The sequence below is a fragment of the Pseudorca crassidens genome, chromosome 6 (genome assembly GCF_039906515.1).
Source record: "Pseudorca crassidens isolate mPseCra1 chromosome 6, mPseCra1.hap1, whole genome shotgun sequence".
In the NCBI taxonomy this organism is placed as follows: Eukaryota; Metazoa; Chordata; class Mammalia; order Artiodactyla; family Delphinidae; genus Pseudorca; species Pseudorca crassidens.
The window spans coordinates 134,412,029-134,429,537 of record NC_090301.1 but is presented as its reverse complement, the minus strand read 5'-3'; the positions used below and the strand labels follow the sequence as shown (position 1 = coordinate 134,429,537).

The window sequence follows — 17,509 nt, the reverse complement described above, 5'->3', positions numbered from 1 at the left end:
GGGACAGCCCCGGCCACTCTGGAGCCAGTCCTCCTGGGTCAGCAGCTGTGTGTCTGGCTCTGAGTGGAGGCTCCGTCTTTCCCTCACACTCCCCAGCAGGTGCTGCCAGTTAGATGTGCCAACACGTCCCCAGCCCGACGGCCCCTGCCATCCCCCCGGCCCAGTCACAGCCCCATCCTCTCTGCCTGGACCACCGCAGCCAGAAGAGGCCTCCCAGAGCTTGGACGTGATCGGACGTTGCCCCTGGGAAAACCTTCCAAAGGCCCCCCATTGCAATTGGAATAAAAGGCGCAATTTTTATCGAGGTGACAAGGCCATACTGGGTTTCTCTCTGTCCTTTAAGCATGTCTCCTTTGTTCCTGAATCAGGATCTCTGCACCTGCTGCTTCCCCTGCTCAGAACTCTTTCCAAGGCCAGTGTCTCCTCATTGTTCAAGTCTCAGATCGAACCTCACCTCCCAGAAAGGCCTTCCTTACGTCGTCCCTGCGGCAGTGGCCAGACCCCCTCCCAGCCCCTCAGTCACGCCCCCGTGTGTTTAGTCTTCTTCATTTGCTTCATGGTGTTTAGCTTGTGTGCTCGTTTGTCTCCTGCCATCCCACTCCACACACGCGCACGAACAGGACGTCAGCTCTGTGCGGGCTGGACCCTTGTCCGCCCCCCACTGTGTCCGCAGTACCTGAACAGGACTGTGCACGGAGCGGCCACCTCTTCACGCTGGATAAGTGGCAAGGCCGTGGGCGGATGGGAAGGAGTGGCCCCAGCTCTGGGCGCAGGGAGCGCTCACCCCCAGCAGCGCCTGCTCTGGACGCAGAGCGTGCGGTGTGCAGCCAGCGCCGCCCAACCCACTGCCCGATGTCTATGGAATTGTCTGCTTAGTTTGTCCTTCAGCTCTGAAAAGAACATGGCAGCAGTGTCACGACTCAGATATACCGAGAAGAAAGACCGTAGAACTAGTCACTCTTCCACTCTGGAAATATGAGAAAACTGGGGCTCATAAATTGGGAGGGTCAAGACCAGACGACAGCCGGGTCTCTGCGTTCAGGCGGGTCTGCACTTCCCAGACCTCGATGCCCGTGGCCTCGTCCAGGGCACTGTGACCCTCCCTGGGAATTCCACATAGATCCGTGGCCTCAGCCCCTGGCTGTGGTTGAGGAAATTGAGCTAAACTAAATGCCAAACTGAGCCCCGACGAACAGTGTGAGATCATTCTTCTTTCTAATTCCAGGTCGTGATTCAGCGCCGCTTGCTGAACATGCTGACTGCGATCCGTAACATGCACAGAGACGCCATCAAGAAAAGGTTCAGTCACGGAGGACAGTCCATAGCACAAGGTAGAGCCGGCTGCGAACAGCTGCGCTTCCGTCCACATGTGTCCTGAGCAGCGGGCTTCTCTGTTAGGAAGTCAGCTGGGTACACATGCACGGCTTCATCAATCACATGTACTGGATTTTAAAAGTGTTACTGAAGTCTAGTTGATTTACAGTGTTGCATTGATTTCTGCTGTACAGCACAGTGATTCCGTCAGTTAGACACATATGTTCATATTCTTTTCCATTGTGGTTTATCCCAGGATATTGAATATAGTTCCCTGTGCTCTACAGTAGGACCTTGTTGTTTAGACATCCTCTATATGCTAGTCTGCATCTGCTGATCCTAAACTCCTGATCCTTCCCTCCCCCAGCCCCCTCCCCCTTGGCAACCGCAAGTCTGTTCTCTATGTCTGTGAGTCTTTCTGTGTCGTAGATAAGTTCATTTGTGTCATATTTTAGATTCCACATATAAGTGATACCATGTGGTATTTGTCTTTCTTTTTCTGACTTACTTCACTTAGTATGATAATCTCTAGGTCCATCCATGTTGCTACAAATTGCATTCTTTCATTCTTTTTTATGGCCGAGTAATATGGCATTGTATATATGTACCACATCTTCTTTATCCATTCTTCTGTCGATGGACATTTAGGTTGCTTCCATGTCTTGGCTATTGTGAATAGCGCTGCTGTGAATATAGGACATTTTATTACATTTTAATTATCCTTTTTCCTCCTATATTATTTTATCTCTGATGCTGATGTTTCTAATAAAGAAACTCTTTTAAAAAACATTGTAGGGCTTCCCTGGTGGCACAGTGGTTAAGAGTCCGCCTGCTGATGCAAGGGACACGGGTTTGTGCCCCGGTCCAGGAAGATCCCACATGCCGCGGAGCGGCTGGGCCCGTGAGCCATGGCCGCTGAGCCTGCGCATCTGGAGCCTGTGCCCTGCAATGGGAGAGGCCACAACAGTGAGAGGCCCACGTACCGAAAAAAAAAAAAAAATTGTAAAATTTACCTGTGAGTTACATATGGACACCTGTAAAATGTCTTTACATGCTTCTTAAATTTGATCTTTTTCTTTGATGACAAGGGCAAAGAATATTCATCAGAGAGACTTCACTATGAATTATAGTTTTTTGGAAGTAAAAATAAAATTTTTAAAAAATTGGAGAAGGGGTTGAGGTAAAGAACAAAAGAGAAACTAAAAACGAGACTACACACATACATACGTACACACACACGTTCTTTCTGAAATGGTGTGTGCCAAGGACCCAGTAACTGGTGTGTGGCAAATGCACACACGCACACAACCAGAGACGGTGGTTTCGCACAAATACCTTACGATTCTCCCAAAGCGCTGTTTTGTTTTTCACCCGCAGACGAGAATTCCTCCAGACACCTTCCGGCGCGGGTCAGTCAGGACGATTACTGCAGCTGCTTCTCTGTGTCACCCCAGCAAGTGCTGCCCTTCGCCTTCCCGGCCTACAGCGCCCCCCAGGGCTCCGACGAGCTGGTGGGTGTGCAGGGCTGCGGTGGCCCAGGCTCCATCAGGGTCGCAGGCAGGTGCCAAGGGGAGCCCCGCCCTGTCTCTGCCCCTCCGCCGCCTCCTGAGAGGCTCCCAAGTCAGACATGCGTCCAAGTTATTGTGATGAACGGGAAACTGAGTGGCCCCTGCTGCCCCCTGCCTGGCCCCTGGGATGCCTGTGCTCAGGCTCTGCCCAGCCTGGGGGCCGCCGGGCCCTGCCACACTGCCGGGGAACAGGGCCTGAGGGCCGCGGCAGATGTAGGACTAAGAGGCAGGCCCAGCCCAGCCGAGCCCTCGGGTGCGTGGGGTCTGCGGGGGCCGGGGGTGGGCGGCCACAGCCTCTAACAGGCCAGCCTCGGACTCACAGGTCCATCCCTCTCTCCCTCTCGGTGGCAAGAAGTGTGACAGTTAGCCAAATGATGCATCGTCATAATTCAGATCGTGGCCAGACCACGAGTCAGGCAGTTTCTTAAGCGCTTCAGTTCTATCAGTTCAGTTAATCTTCAACAAGTCTACATGGTAGGTTTATCCTCTTACAGCTGAGAAGGAGCCTGGGACACAAGGTCACAGAGCCAGTAATGAAATGTTGCCCGAGTTCCCCAAGTTCACGTAGTTAGCAATAAAAAGTGTGTTTTAATCGATAGTGAAAGGGCACAAGCAAAACAGTTTTTTGGTTTCAAAGAATGAACTTGCCATTCACATCCTGTAAAATGATTTGAGCCTTGCAGGTTAATCTACTCAAGAATTACAGGAGTGACTTTAGAAATTCCATGTGTTTTCCGCATTAGAAAATCAAATGACTTAAAAGATGAGCATATTTAGTTCCTAGGAAATGATAAATCTGAGATTTTCAAGCACTAAGAATTATCTGATACTCAATAATTAATGGGTGGAAAGAGTGATAGGGATGCAAAGAGATTATCACTGTGCTGTGGAGCCCGTCTTTTTTTTTTTTAATAATTCAAAGCTTATCATTTCATTTGGTACTTGAGTTAGTGCTGCAGAAATTTCTGTACTGCTCAGGGTTGATGAAAAACAGAATGCTCAGCATTCCTGTCCATAAAGAATTTTGTATTTCACCTATTCTAAGGTCACGTTTTAAAATATACAGCACCTTTGAGGTTGGGAAATGTCTCATAATTGGTGGCACATTCGCATTGCATCGTATCAGTCTGACGACGGTGTCTCAGCTCGGTGAGCCGTAGTAGTTACTGAGTGCCTGTCACAGGTGGGGCGCTGTTGCAGGCTCTGGGTGATGCAGCAGATCCGCCTGCAGGACATTTGTGAGGTGGTGCTCCGGGATTAGCACCCGTGGAAGGGAAGCGGCCGCAGTGGGCAGAGGAGAAGTTAGGCTGCATCCTTTGACAGAGGCCTCAGCTGCCGTCCTGAGAATCACACCCTAAGAGACAAGGGGGGCGGGGGCCCACGCTGCCTCCAAGCCACTCGCAGGAAGCAGCAGCTGTGGTCACGGGAAGGGTCACTTAGAGGGAGGAGCTGTTCGTGTAACGTGCAAAATGTGGAGAAATAGAAGCATAGCTGCCCTCGCTCCGCGATGATCATGTGTCACTTTTTTGAATTTTCACATTTTAGGCTCCTGGTGGCCTTGGACCTGTTCCAATTAAACCTTCAGAAATTCAAATCAAGCAGGCCTATTCCTTCTTCAGTCTGCAGGTTAGACCTGTCATGTGGTTTTGTTAATTGGGTTTCTTATGAAATGAACAGAATAGTCTTGAATTTGAACTGCGCTATTTTTATTAGTTTTGTTCTATGACGGACTATGCCGCGTAGCATAGTGTGTGTTTTGCTCTTATGTTATTTTATGCGACGTGCGAAGTGTAGCAGATCCTCTTTTCCTGATGTGGCTTATGGAAACCAGGGTCTTTATTTGTGGCTATGCCACGTAGTATGCATATCTGAAGCTGTCTGAACTGCATACGTTAGAAACTTGAAGAAAAGACACAAGTGAACAGAAGTGAGTCAGCCTTTGTGTGTGGCCACTTCTGGTTTTGAAAATATGCATGCTTTATTTCTTTTTTCTTCTCTTTTTTTAATTGAAGTATAGTTGAATCCCAGTATCTTGTCAGTCTCAGGCACACAGTGCAGTGATTCAGTTACACACACACACATCTATTCTTTTTCAGATCCTTTTCCCTTTTAGGTTATTGCAAAATGTTGAGTATAACTCCCCGCGCTGTCCAGTAGGTCCTTGTGAAATATGCATGTTTTAAACTGACGAACCAGTGTTCAGCGTATTGCAGAGTTAAGCCCTAAGACAGGGGCGAGGAACTGTGAACACCGCTGTGTGCTGGGACCCAGAACGGGGCCCAGGACGGCACTGACAAAGCTGCTGCTTAAACGTGGCGCTCGTCTTCCTTTTACCCCCAGGTGGCTGGGAAGTGCCTCCCAAGGGCTTCGAGCGCCTGCCTTCTCTCCCCCAGGTTCCTCAGCTGTACCAGATCAAGAGGTACCAGCCGGTCTCTGTGCAGAGGTCTTCAACCAGCTACTGGCCTCAGAAGCTTGCCCGGGCCCTGAAGCCAGGAGCTGAGGTGACAGGTCCCCACCCTCGGGAACGTCCCATCTTCCCGCCGCCCTGGCGCGTGGACTAACGTGCTGTCCTTGGTCTTGGCCCAGGACGAAGCCACCGCCGTCATGGCCCTGCCCAAGCAGGACTCCGCGCCCCAGCTCCCCGGCGAGACCTCCGTCCTGAGCATACGACTCCCTGAGGCCTTGGCCCGGGCTCCAGAGTACGACCCACTTTATATCTTTGTAAGTGACATCAGCAGAAGTCATTGTTCCCTGTCCCTTTATCCAGCAGTTACTTCATAAGAAAGCAGAAGGGGAAAGGGGGGAGGGGTAAACTAGGGGTGTGGGATTAGCAGACACACACTACTGCACGTAAAAAAGATAAGCAGCAAGGACTGACTGTGTAGCACAGGGAAATGTACTCACGGTCTTGTCATAACCTGTAGGGGAAAAGAATCTGGTAAAAATATATATATATAACTGAGTCACTTTGCTGTATACCTGAAACTGACACAATATTGTACATCAACTATACTTCAGTTTTTTAAAAAAAAAACATTGAGAAAAAGAAGACAGAAGCACTAATTGGGAATATTTTTCTCTCTTTGGAATTTCAAGGGTTAAACCACATCTCATCTTTGAAATTGCTTTATCATTTGGAGAATATCAATGTTTTTGTCTTTTAACAACTCCAGCATTTATTTTTTTATGACAATAGCTTTATGATCTTTTCTAATTATCTATAATATGCACCTGTGTATTTTTGTGTTTCTTTTAAGTATAGTTGCTGTGCAATATTATGTAAGTTACAGGTGTATAATACAGTGATTCACAATTTTTAAAGGTAGTATATATGTATATATATGTGTATATATATATATATTTTTTTTTTTTTTTTTTTTTTTTTTTTTTTGCGGTACGCGGGCCTCTCACTGTTGTGGCCTCTCCCGTTGCGGAGCACAGGCTCCGGACGCACAGGCTCAGCGGCCATGGCTCTCGGGCCCAGCCTCTCCGGGGCATGTGGGATCCTCCCGGACCGGGGCACGAACCCGCGCCCCCCGCATCGGCAGGCAGACTCTCAACCACTGAGCCACCAGGGAAGCCCTGTATATATATTTTAAGATGAAAATACAACAGAAAAAAAGTAAAGTCACCCCATCCCCGTCCCGCGGCGCCTAGTTGATTCTTTATCCCATCTTCGGGCACCGTGGCCCTGCCACACCGACGCCTGATTCCCTGTCTTCTACCAAATTGAGTCCAGTCTCCCAGCGATGTGGGGTCCAGCCGGTTCTTCCCCCTCCCCTGCGTGTGTCCTCCTGTCACCTGCCCTCAGGGGCACCCCCTTCCCCCTTATCCTTAAGGATGCAGTACCCAAGCCCTAAGAGACTGAAGGCCAGACAGGAAATCTGAGGAGGTTCTATGTAAGAACGGAATCATCGGCGAAATGCCACGGTAGTTGCCCTAGTTACAGTCTGTTTTGTAAGGACACGCACACACACACACGAACACACGCACACACGCACGCACGCACGCAGTATGAGGAAGGGCCTCAGACACTACGTGAGAAAGGCTCCTCTGGGAGAATCTACACGTGAGCCTCTGAATCTCTGACAGGGCAGAGATGCCGGTGGTCGCACCCAAGGGCAGAGCAGGGACAGACGCCTGCCTGTTTCCTGGTTGTTTGCCTTGGGGCTACTCCTCTGAGCTCTGCTGCTTTCCTCCAGGGAGCTGTGCTGTTTGTGTTTTGGCCAAACACAAACACAGCGTGTTCTGGTAGTCTCATTGTGGGGTGGGGGAGGGCTGTCCCTCACAGACATAGAGTCAGGACTGGGATGGCCTCACCGGGCATCTAACTCAGTGATTTTCAGACTTCACTTAGCACCAGCACCCTGTCGCCAGCTGAAATTTTACACAGCAGGGCAATATGTAAAATAGGGTCCCGGTTGCTGGGCTGGCAGTGGATAAGGGGCTTTCCTGAGGAGGGTATCCCTGCAAAACCCCAGGGTCTTCACAGTCTCCCCCAGACCCACCCTCTACCACCCCTCACCACTCTGCAAGTGAGAAAGCTGGTCTAGAGACCGGTTTTGCAGATGTAACATACATCAACATTTACCAAATTACATACTTTTCACATGGGCAGTTTATTGCATATCACTTACACATCAGTATGGCTATAAAAGAAAGAATTCGAAAAGCCTAAGAAAAGAAAGAAAAACAAAAGGCAAGCAATGCTGGTCGCAACGAGTAGAGCATTGCAGTGGAGTCTTGGTTGAAGTTTTTGTTTTTTTGGTTTTTTTTTGCCGTACGCGGGCCTCTCACTGTTGTGGCCTCTCCCGTTGCGGAGCACAGGCTCCAGACACACAGGCTCAGCGGCCATGGCTCACGGGCCCAGCCGCTCCGCGGCATGTGGGATCTTCCAGGACCAGGGCACGAACCCGCGTCCCCTGCATCGGCAGGCGGACCCCCCAACCACTGCGCCACCAGGGAAGCCCCACAGTGGAGTCTTGGGGTGATATCTTGGTGTGCTGTCTGCAGGAGATGGGGTAGAGGGCTCTGGGGAGGAGACGCTGGGGCAGTGTGGACCCCACGCACCGACGGTGCAGCTGAGGCCGTGGAGACGCTGGAGGGTTTTATAGAGGCGCGTTACTAAAGCAAAACGCAAGGCCGTTATAAACTCCAGGGGGGAGAGTCAACTAAAAATCGATGTCTGTTCCCAGCAGGAAGCCAAACTGAAATCGGCATGATTTTTAAGACTTGATAGAAAATTGAAAAATAGAATCCATCTGGCCTTGATACTAGAACTTCCCTCTGTCACTGACCCAGAGGTCGTGATCGTGAACCTTCACCAGAAAGCTATAATCCAGGCCTCAGCTTGGCCTGGCAGAGCGACATACTTAGACAGTTAAGACAAAATAAATGCTGTTTACCAGTTTCCAGCTTGCAGAGACAACTTATGAGCAAAGCATACTGGTCTTGGTGTGGTTCCAGAATGCAGATGTTGACGATCTCAGTAATACAAAAGTAAAATTGTGGAAGAGAGGAAGAAAGGAACGAGAAAGCATGGGAGTGGGAATGCCTTCATTTCACCCGAGGGGGAGTTGGAATACTCAACTAAAGATGATGAAACAGGAAATGGGTGGATCAGTGGATCATTGCAAGTCGCAGCCAAACTAACAATAACCATGTGATTTTCAAAGTCCGGAAGGAGCATCTGTGTACACGAGCAAGACCCTTACCTTACGGGGTAATGAGTCAGCAGATACTGTGAGGTCGACAGTCAAGAGGAGGAAGAAGCAGCGTGATGTTTAGAGTTAGTGACCATCCCAGGCACAAACCCAGACCCGAGCCTGGGGTAGGAGGGGCCCGCACGAGCCCCCTTGCTCTTCACCACGAATCCTCCCAGCCTGGGTGAGCCGCTCCCATATGCACGCAGTGGTCTGAGGGAAATTAAAATTAAAATAGTCACGGGCTGACCACTCAGACCTCCTGCTCTGGTAGCGATGGCCACCCTGGGGGAGGTGAGGGGTGACAACTGTTAGAGACGGTGGCATGGCCATTTCCAGAAAGATTTCATCTGCTGCACTTGACCCAAGGCAGGTCCAGAGAGTTGGCCACACGGCGGGTGTCCCCCCCACCCCAGTGCTGTGCACCTTTGCCCCCCGTCCCCGTCCCCGTGAGACTGCCAGCCCCTCCCCCATCAGTGACTCCACCTCTTGGTCACACTGTGACCAGGCCCAGCTGGGGTCTCTGTCATCCTGCCCCGAATCCCTGAGGCATCCCTTCCCAGGGGCTGTCCCGATTGTCCTTTGTCACCACAGGGGTGACTCCTGGTGGCGGAGGCCAGCAGCCTCCAGATTCTGGCCCTCGCCCCATTTCTGGGGAGGTAGTTGTGCCCAGAGCACCTGGGCGGCTCCGGTTGGGTGCTCACCCTGCCTCCTGTCCTTTGCCCCTCCTTCCGGCACGTCCTCGCACGCTGGGGGATTTAAGGGGCCCTGCGTGGCGGCAGGACGCGTCCCCCACTTGCCCACCCACACCCGCCTTCCTCTGCATCCTCAGTCTCCCCGGCTTTGTCTCACCACGCCCCACCTTTCCCCTCGTTCCCTCCCAGCCCTCCAGCCCTGACCTGGGTCAGGGTGGGGACCCAAGGTTTGCCTTCGCCTCTGTCCCTGTCCCCATTCCGTGCGGCCCTGTGAGGGACGGGAGAAGAGCTGCTGTGGACACACAGATACTCCACTCCTGACTCCCTCGAGGGGTTATCGCCTCCCTGCTGTCCTGCTGCCTTTACATCCGTGCGTCGTCACAAGAGCTTCTGCGTGGCCCTGGCTGCAAGTCAGCCTCCCTGCATGACTGGAGGACAGGCAGCCCAGCGTTCGTGGCCGGGACGCCTTCATCACACGCACGATAGCCGGGCCCTCCTCTGGGTGCTGTCACGTCGTCTTCAAGTTGTTGGGGACATTTGTTTCTTGGCGCTGAGACTGGGTTCCCGTCAGTCGTGTGGAGTTCTGTGGGTTTTAAAAAAAAAATTTTTTTTTTAATTATTCAAACAAACAAAAAGAACAGAATCTCAACTTAGTGGTTCCTAAACATCTGTGATTAAACAACCACAAGGGAGCCAAAAGCTATGTTGTCTGGGAGAAGAGCTGGGCTTTTGTTGGACAGGCCCCAGAAGGAACATTAAAAGGCTCCACATTTTGATATAATTGCTCTGTGCCTCCATTAGTTCTGCTGGAAAATTAGTAAAAGACAGGAACTCCCTTAAAGCCAGATACTTCATCCAAATGGAGCCTTCCTGAATTAAAAACATCACCAAAACAATGTTAAATGCTGATGTTTCCTGATATATCACATGCCACCCTCTCCTTTGTCTTTTTTTTTTTTTTTTTTTTTTTTTTTTTGGTGGTACGCGGGCCTCTCACTGTTGTGGCCTCTCCCGTTGCGGAGCACAGGCTCCGGACGCACAGGCTCAGCGGCCATGGCTCACGGGCCCAGCCGCTCCGCGGCATGTGGGACCTTCCCGGACCGGGGCACGAACCCGTGTACCCTGCCTCGGCAGGAGGACTCTGAACCACTGCGCCACCTGGGAAGCCCCTGTCTTCTCTTTAAAGTTACTTTTTAGAAGCTATTCTTTCGTTTCCAAAACCAGAAGCTCATTGCTTTTTAAAACCAGTTTCCTTATTTAATAAATCCCCCGAATTGATCAAATTCAGAAACAAATACTTTAAGCTCTTTAAGCTGCAGTTTCATTTGTACTCGTTTCCATGGAAGATCAGTGAATCCGCGTGGTATGTAATGAAGCGCTTCAACCGGAAAAGTGACATTTGTGAATGACCGTGACCACTGCCCATCTGAAGCCACCTCTGCTCTCCTGCTTCTCTTTCCCAGACGGGCTGACAGAGGCGGGGTCAGAATGCGCGTGCCGGGGGAGGGGGGGCCGAAGGGAGCCTTAGCTGACGCCTGTGCTGTGGCAGAGGAGGAAACCGGTCAACAAAAGAGACCCCGTTTTTCGTCTCTCCCGCAGAACCCCAGCCCAGGGTTATTTGCCGTGAAGCACCCGCTGACCTACGTGGAAACCTCGATGGATTACCATCTGTGCACCCACCCCAAATACAAGTTCACCAAGGAGTCCCACTGCAGCTCCAGCATCCCCCTAACCCAGAAGCAGTTTCTCCATCACATGGTAAAGCCATCCCGGCTCAGCGGCAGAGCTGGCTCTGGGCTGCGGGGACGGGCAGGCCACAAGGAGGGAGGGTCACCGCTGGAACCAAGGAGTAGAGGGTTTGCTGCCACAGCTGCAGGACGAGGACAGTAACCGTGGCGCTGTGGACCCTGTCATGCCCCAGCCCTGAAGGGGGGCAGGTGGGGACTCAGCACGATCCCCAACAGCCCGTACCCAGCTCCCAGGCTTCATGTTGCCTCCTTTTCAACATTCTTAGTCTCTTTTTCCTTGAAGGTCATGCCTAATATTCATCTTATCCCCGCTGCAACCATGGAAAAACAGTCACGTGGCGGCCATAACCCTGTGGGATGACCCCCCTCTTTGTTTGGTCCCCGACAAGGACAGAAACGTCATAATGGGCAAGGTGGTGATGTGACAAATGCACAGTGAGGAAGAGGCCCCCGAGATCTCCTTCTTCCCCCAAATAACCAACCTGATCTCAGCCTCCAGGCACCTCCTGGGTGGCCCGCACCCTCCGCTCGGGATGAAACCCTAACTTAGGTGGGTGGCTGTCTCAGCCCTGGCCCCGCCAGCTCCGCCTCATGCCTCTTCCCGCATCACCTTCCTGCCTCTTGGTTCTAGGACTCCAGCCTGATCCCCGTGCTCCTTGCTTGCTCCCTCTTCCCCAGCCCCGCAGGCAGCCGCCCCTGGGCCCTCCCTGGATCCCACCGGCTGGCCTCACGCGCCATGTGACTCCCTGTCCTGCACCCCAGGGCCCAGCAGCGCACCGTCACCCTCCTGAGAAGCCTTCCTTCCACACAAATCCGATCCGGTCGTTTTCCAGTTTGGAAACCCTCCGTGGTCCCTGCTGCCCCTGGGAGCAGCTCCAGGCTCATTAGCTTGGCCCACGAGGCCCTTCACAACCAGCCTGCCTCTCCAGCCTCATTTCCTGTCACCCCCGTCACCCGCCCTGCACTCGGTGCTCTCCTGATAGCACCCTCCTCGCATTTTCCATGCCTTTGCGCGCGCTTACCCCTGCCTGGACAGCCCTCTGATGAACTGACCCATCCTCTGAATGTTGCATTAGCATCACATGCACAGTAGTCAAAACGGGTGGAAAGGCCAGACCTGTCCTCCAGCACCAGGGCCGTTGCCCCTGTGCCACATAAGACAGGGGCGGGAGCCTCTCCGTCCTCCCTGCCTTAATGCCTGTTGCCTTGTTGCAGCAGTTGCTGGAGCAGCTGTCGTTTTTAGCCTCAGAAAAGTTCTACTAAACTTAATGGAATGATACATTTTGGAGCTCAACTTGGATTGAAAAATATTCAGTTGAATGAAACGGAAGTCCTTCCTGAACTTTACATGTGGTCCCCCTGTGCCGGCTCTATTACAGGATGTCATTCCTGGAGTGATGACCTGGAAGAGGTTCCAGTGCCCGGTCCTCTCGTCCCTGCCCGAAACCTCGAAGACAGAGATGACGCAGAGGTAAGCCCAGCTCCCCGTCGCCTCACGGAGGTGTGTGTGCCCTGCAGAGTGCAGAGGCTGCAAGCTCAGAAGTTACCTGCCAGGAGTATGTCAAAGCATACTTTTAGTGCATCGTGAGGGAAGTCTGCTCACCAGAGGAATATGATGGTGTGTATAAAGTCATATCTTGACTTTATCTTAATTGAGATATACTTTATTTTTTTAACTTTTATTGAAATATAGTTGATTTACAATGTTATGTTAGTTTCGGATGTACAGCAAAGTGACTCAGTTATGTGTGTGTGTGTGTGTGTGTGTGTGAGTGTGTGTGTGTGTGTATACATATATTCTTTTTTACGTTCTCTTCCTTAATAGGTTATTACAATATATCGAATATAGTTCCCTGTGCTATGCAGTAGGCCCTTGTTGTTTACTTTTATAAATTAGTGGTGTGTATCTCTTGAGCCCAAACTCCTGATTCGTCTCCACCCACTTCCTCCACCCCCTCTCCCCCCTGGCAACCACAAGTTTGCTTTCTAGGTCTGTGAGTTTATTTCTGTTTTGTAAATAAGTTCATTAGTATCAGTTTTAGATTCCACATATAAGTGATATCTTATGACATTTGTCTTTTTCTTTCTGACTTGCTTCACTTAGTATGATAGTCTCTAGGTCCATCCATGTTGCTGCAAATGGCATTATTTTGTTCTTTTTTATGCCTGAGTAATATGCCATTGTATATATGTACCGCATCTTTGTTTTTTAACATCTTTATTGGAGTATAATTGCTTTACAGTGGTGTGTTAGTTTCTGCTGTATAACAAAGTGAACCAGCTATAGCTATACATATATCCCCACATCTCTTCCCTCTTGCATCTCCCTCCCACCCTCCCCATCCCACCCCTCCAGGCGGTCACAAAGCACCGAGCTGATCTCCCTGTGCTATGCGGCTGCTTCCCACTAGCTATCTATTTTACATTTGCATTTGGTAGTGTATATATGTCAATGTGACTCTCTCACTTCGTCCTAGCTTACCCTTCCCCCTCCCCGTGTCCTCAAGTCCATTCTCTACGTCTGCATCTTTATTCCTGTCCTGCCCCTAGGTTCTTCATGACCTTTTTTTTTTTTTAGATTCTATATATATATGCGTCAGCATACAGTATCTGTTTTTCTCTCGCTGACTTACTTCACTCTGTATGACAGACTCTGGGTCCATCCACCTCACTACAAATAGCTCAATTTCGTCTCTTTTTATGGCTGAGTGATATGCCACTGTATATATGTGCCGCATCTTCTTCGTCCATTCCTCTGTCAATGGACACTTAGGTTGCTTCCATGTCGTGGCTGTTGCGAATAGTGCTGCTGTGAACATAGGGATGCATGTGTCTTTTCGAGTAAGAGTTTTATTCAGATACACGCCCAGGAGTGGGACTGCTGTATCATATGGTAGCTCTTGAGATGCGCTTTTAAAAAGTCAATGTCACAGGTGGCTATTGGCCATGCTTCAATAAAAGCAGGCACCAATCCATATAATTCAGCCGAAATAGCCATGGTCCATTTTTCACATTGTAGTTGCCAAGATTCGCCATATCCACTCCCAAATGATCCACCTCTCTCCATGCCCCAGCCTGGCCGTCTACCGGGCGGCCCCACAGCTGTCATCACACAGAGACAGAGCAGGTAGATGAGAATATTGTTAGACCAAAGCAGGAGGAAATTTAGAATAAGCACATTTTTTGCTAATTTGCTCATTTAACACCTCTCCAGAGCCCTAGGATCTCAAACAAGTAGACTGATGCCTTTTCTTTAAGACACGGCCTGGTCAGTGACCTGCTCCTGAGCCCTGGAGTTTGCTTCTTTGGCCCATTGTCCTTATAAAACGTAGTGAAGTGAGTCGCTGGTGAGCAGATGTGACTAGTGTCCCAACACGATGACCATCAGCAGCGACATTCTGCTCAAACCCTTCGATTCAGGGTGAGGCCCAGCCCAAGTGGGGGCAGAGCCCTGCCACGGCCCAGGAGTGGCCAGCTCTGCCGGAGCACCGCCGCCAACCAGGGTCGGCAGGGACACGCACCCTTGACTCCCACCAGCGAGTGCCGGCTCTTCCCCGTCACCAGAATGGCTCGCAGCCTCCCGGAGCTGTGTGGCCCCGGCCACGCTCTGTGGCCAGCTCTCTGGGCCCAGTCCTCTCGTGCGGAACACAAGCCGATCGGGCTTGCTGTGAAGACCCCGCTCAGCCTCGACATTTTCGTTTTAGCAGAGGTAGGAAGGCTCACCCCGATGTGCACCTACCCCGTATGTACCACCCGTCACCTGCCCCTCCCCGGGTATTTGAGGAGATCGTTGCAATCCAGTTTGTGACCCTGGAACACTTACCTTTACTTCTTCCTGCACTGCCAGGCAAAAAGCTCTTCCTGAATGAAGCAGAATCTAGGCTTGTCCACCTGCTGTTCCCTTCGGGTTATTTCCTCGGTGCTTCCTGCCCCCCTCTGCCTGGAGATTAACATGAGACCAAGATTTGGCCCATGGTAGGGGCTCGAAAATATTAGTTCCTTTTCTGTGAGTTCATGTTACCGAACCAAACTTGGGTCCACTCGCCTGTGCACAGCAAAGCCAATCTACTGACACCGGCTCGTGGTGGAGGCAAGTGCAGCGTTCGTTGCAGGCGCCAAGCGAAGAGTCAGTCAGTTAAAGGTCAGGAAGCCCCAACTCCCCGGTGGCTTCCAGGGAAGCATTTTTAAAGGCCAGGTGAGGGAGGGGCGTTGCAGGGTGTGTGATCAGCTCGCGCACAGTTCTCTGGGTGGTGGTGAGGTGACAGGGTGGTGTTTCATCGTCAGTCCTCAGGTGTGGGGGCTACGTGCTCATGGTCAAGTAGCCAACTTCCGCTTGACGGGTTTCAGCATCTGTAAGACAGCTGAGGAATGTGCATCAGATACTGTTATCTGGGTACACCTCAGAGAGGAGCCATGGCAGAGGACATAGGGAGGGGTCTGTACCTCCCCACCAGCCAGGCAGAAGACGGTCACACACCCTGCAGCCCTCACCCCAAATTTTGCCTTTAAAAACGCCTGCCTGAAAACCACTGGGCAGTTCTGGGTTTTTGGGGCACAAACCACCTCGTCTCCTTGCTGGCCCTGAACCTTTCTCTGCTCCAGACTCTGACGTTTCGGGTTGCTTGGCCTTGCTGTGCGTCAGGCACACGAAATTGTTTGGTAACATTAGCATATTTCTAAAATCTGAGAACTCCAGAATCAAGGGCTGGGTGGAACAGTGACCTTGTAGGGAGAAGGAATGCTTTGGTGTCTGAGAGACCTGCCTCGTAACCCGCTAGCCCTGTCACCCACTCTGTTTCCCTGGGCCACATTTACCTATTACTGAAGCCCGTTGAGCAATCATTTCCTCATCTGTGAAACGGGGACGGTGAAGGGGTCCTCACGGACCACGTGAGTTGTAAGGACTCAAGTGGTGCATCTAGCCCCATCCTTAGTAACCCTTCCCACTTCTGCCCTCCCCCACCCACTAAACCTTGCGGTAACTCTGCTGCCACCATACGGCGATGGCCCGCCACCAGCTAGACACACGGCCTCATTTTGCTGTGGGGTGAGGGCACTTCCGAATGGACCGCAGTCATCAGCAGACCAAACACAGCTGGTGTGGGCACCGTCCAGAGGCTGAATACGCACATCGAGCAACGGCAGGCAGTGGACACGCCGGGGTCCACCAGCTGTCGGCAAGCACTGGTCTCAGGAATTAAGAAAAAAAATCCTGTTTTTTTTCCCAAAGCAATGTTCTTGGAAAAATCTCACGAGGCTGTTCTTTCAAAAGGCACTCAGAACACAGTCACCTTGGGCTTGAACTAACCATGAATTAAATGTGAATTAAACAAGAAACTCCCCAACTAGGACTTGTTACCTCCAGCTTCTGTGCCCAAGTGCTCTGTTGGCCAATTTGTTTCATAATAAACCATAATTGCACCACAGATTATAAAATCAAGAGAGGATTCTTTATTTCTTTATCATGGATTTCTATGATGTAAGACCCTAGATAATGTTTTTATTTCTAAAAGAGTTATAGAATTATAATAGTATTCCCTTTTAAACTTCCTACACATCTGCTAATGATATTTCAACTCTGCGGTCATTTTTCTTGAATAGATTACCTATTTCTTAGCTGCTATTTCCCCTGTATTTCTGCCCCTGAGAGTTGCTGTTAAACCATGCAGTATCCTTAGTTAATGTTTATTCACTCCAAGTTAGTTTTGCACTCGTAATGATCAAAACAGCTCACTTGGGTTCTTTGCTCATTAATAAATTCAGAGAGAATTTACTGAGTGTCTGTGACTTTCATGCAATCTGAGTAAATAGCGACAAAGAAGTCATCTAATCCAGTGGTGCCCAGACTTTGGGGTTTTATAGACAACTGAAATTTCCAGAATAATCTTAGGAATTGACTTAGAGTTGTCGGCGTTTTACTTTTCCAAGAAAGGCATGAAACAAAACAAAGCAAAACAAAACCCCCAGTCTCCGTCCACTGCCACCACCCTTTCAATTCCAGAGGAACATATTAACACATGGAAAAGTAAGCAGGACATGGTCTCAGAATTTTAAAATTAGGTAAGTTTGATCTCATGAAAAACCCTTGGTTGTTGCCATTCTGTCTTCCAGACCACCCTGGCCCCTGGGGAGTGGTCCAGGCTTCCACCTTCTCCCACCCTCCTCTCGGCTACACGCGCTCTGAGGTCTCAGTGGGATTGTCCGTTAGAACCTGTGTTCTCTGTCACCAAGTCAGTAAATAGGACTAATCTCTGGGTGGTGGAAGCCAGGTCCCTTTTCAGTGAGGAATGGTGTTAGAGACCAAAATCTGGGTTCCTGGTGCACACATCATTACTGGGGGTGGAGCGGGGGAGTCATCTCTTGGCCTCCTCAGCGGACAAGCCGGAGTGTGTACGTGGGGAAATGCATACATATATATGCGCACACACACACGTATGTACACATTCATACAAAAATACATGACTGCATACATCTACACACAT

At 50.6% G+C, this 17,509-nt stretch overlaps 1 protein-coding gene across 5 annotated transcripts in view; it reads left to right on the top strand.

Moving 5' to 3' along the window:
- The window catches only part of CFAP221 (cilia and flagella associated protein 221), an 84,194-nt gene that overhangs the window by 57,331 nt on the left and 9,354 nt on the right, over positions 1–17,509 (top strand). For all 5 annotated transcript variants that reach the window (XR_010944535.1, XM_067742364.1, XM_067742362.1 and 2 more), the window contains 7 exons: positions 1,226–1,331; positions 2,692–2,825; positions 4,428–4,508; positions 5,276–5,383; positions 5,469–5,603; positions 10,879–11,037; positions 12,407–12,498. Coding sequence is in view for 4 of the 5 variants with exons in the window: in XM_067742364.1 (XP_067598465.1) it covers positions 1,226–1,331; positions 2,692–2,825; positions 4,428–4,508; positions 5,276–5,383; positions 5,469–5,603; positions 10,879–11,037; positions 12,407–12,498 (815 nt within the window). In the remaining variant the exon portion in view is untranslated. The remainder of the gene's footprint in view (positions 1–1,225; positions 1,332–2,691; positions 2,826–4,427; positions 4,509–5,275; positions 5,384–5,468; positions 5,604–10,878; positions 11,038–12,406; positions 12,499–17,509) is intronic.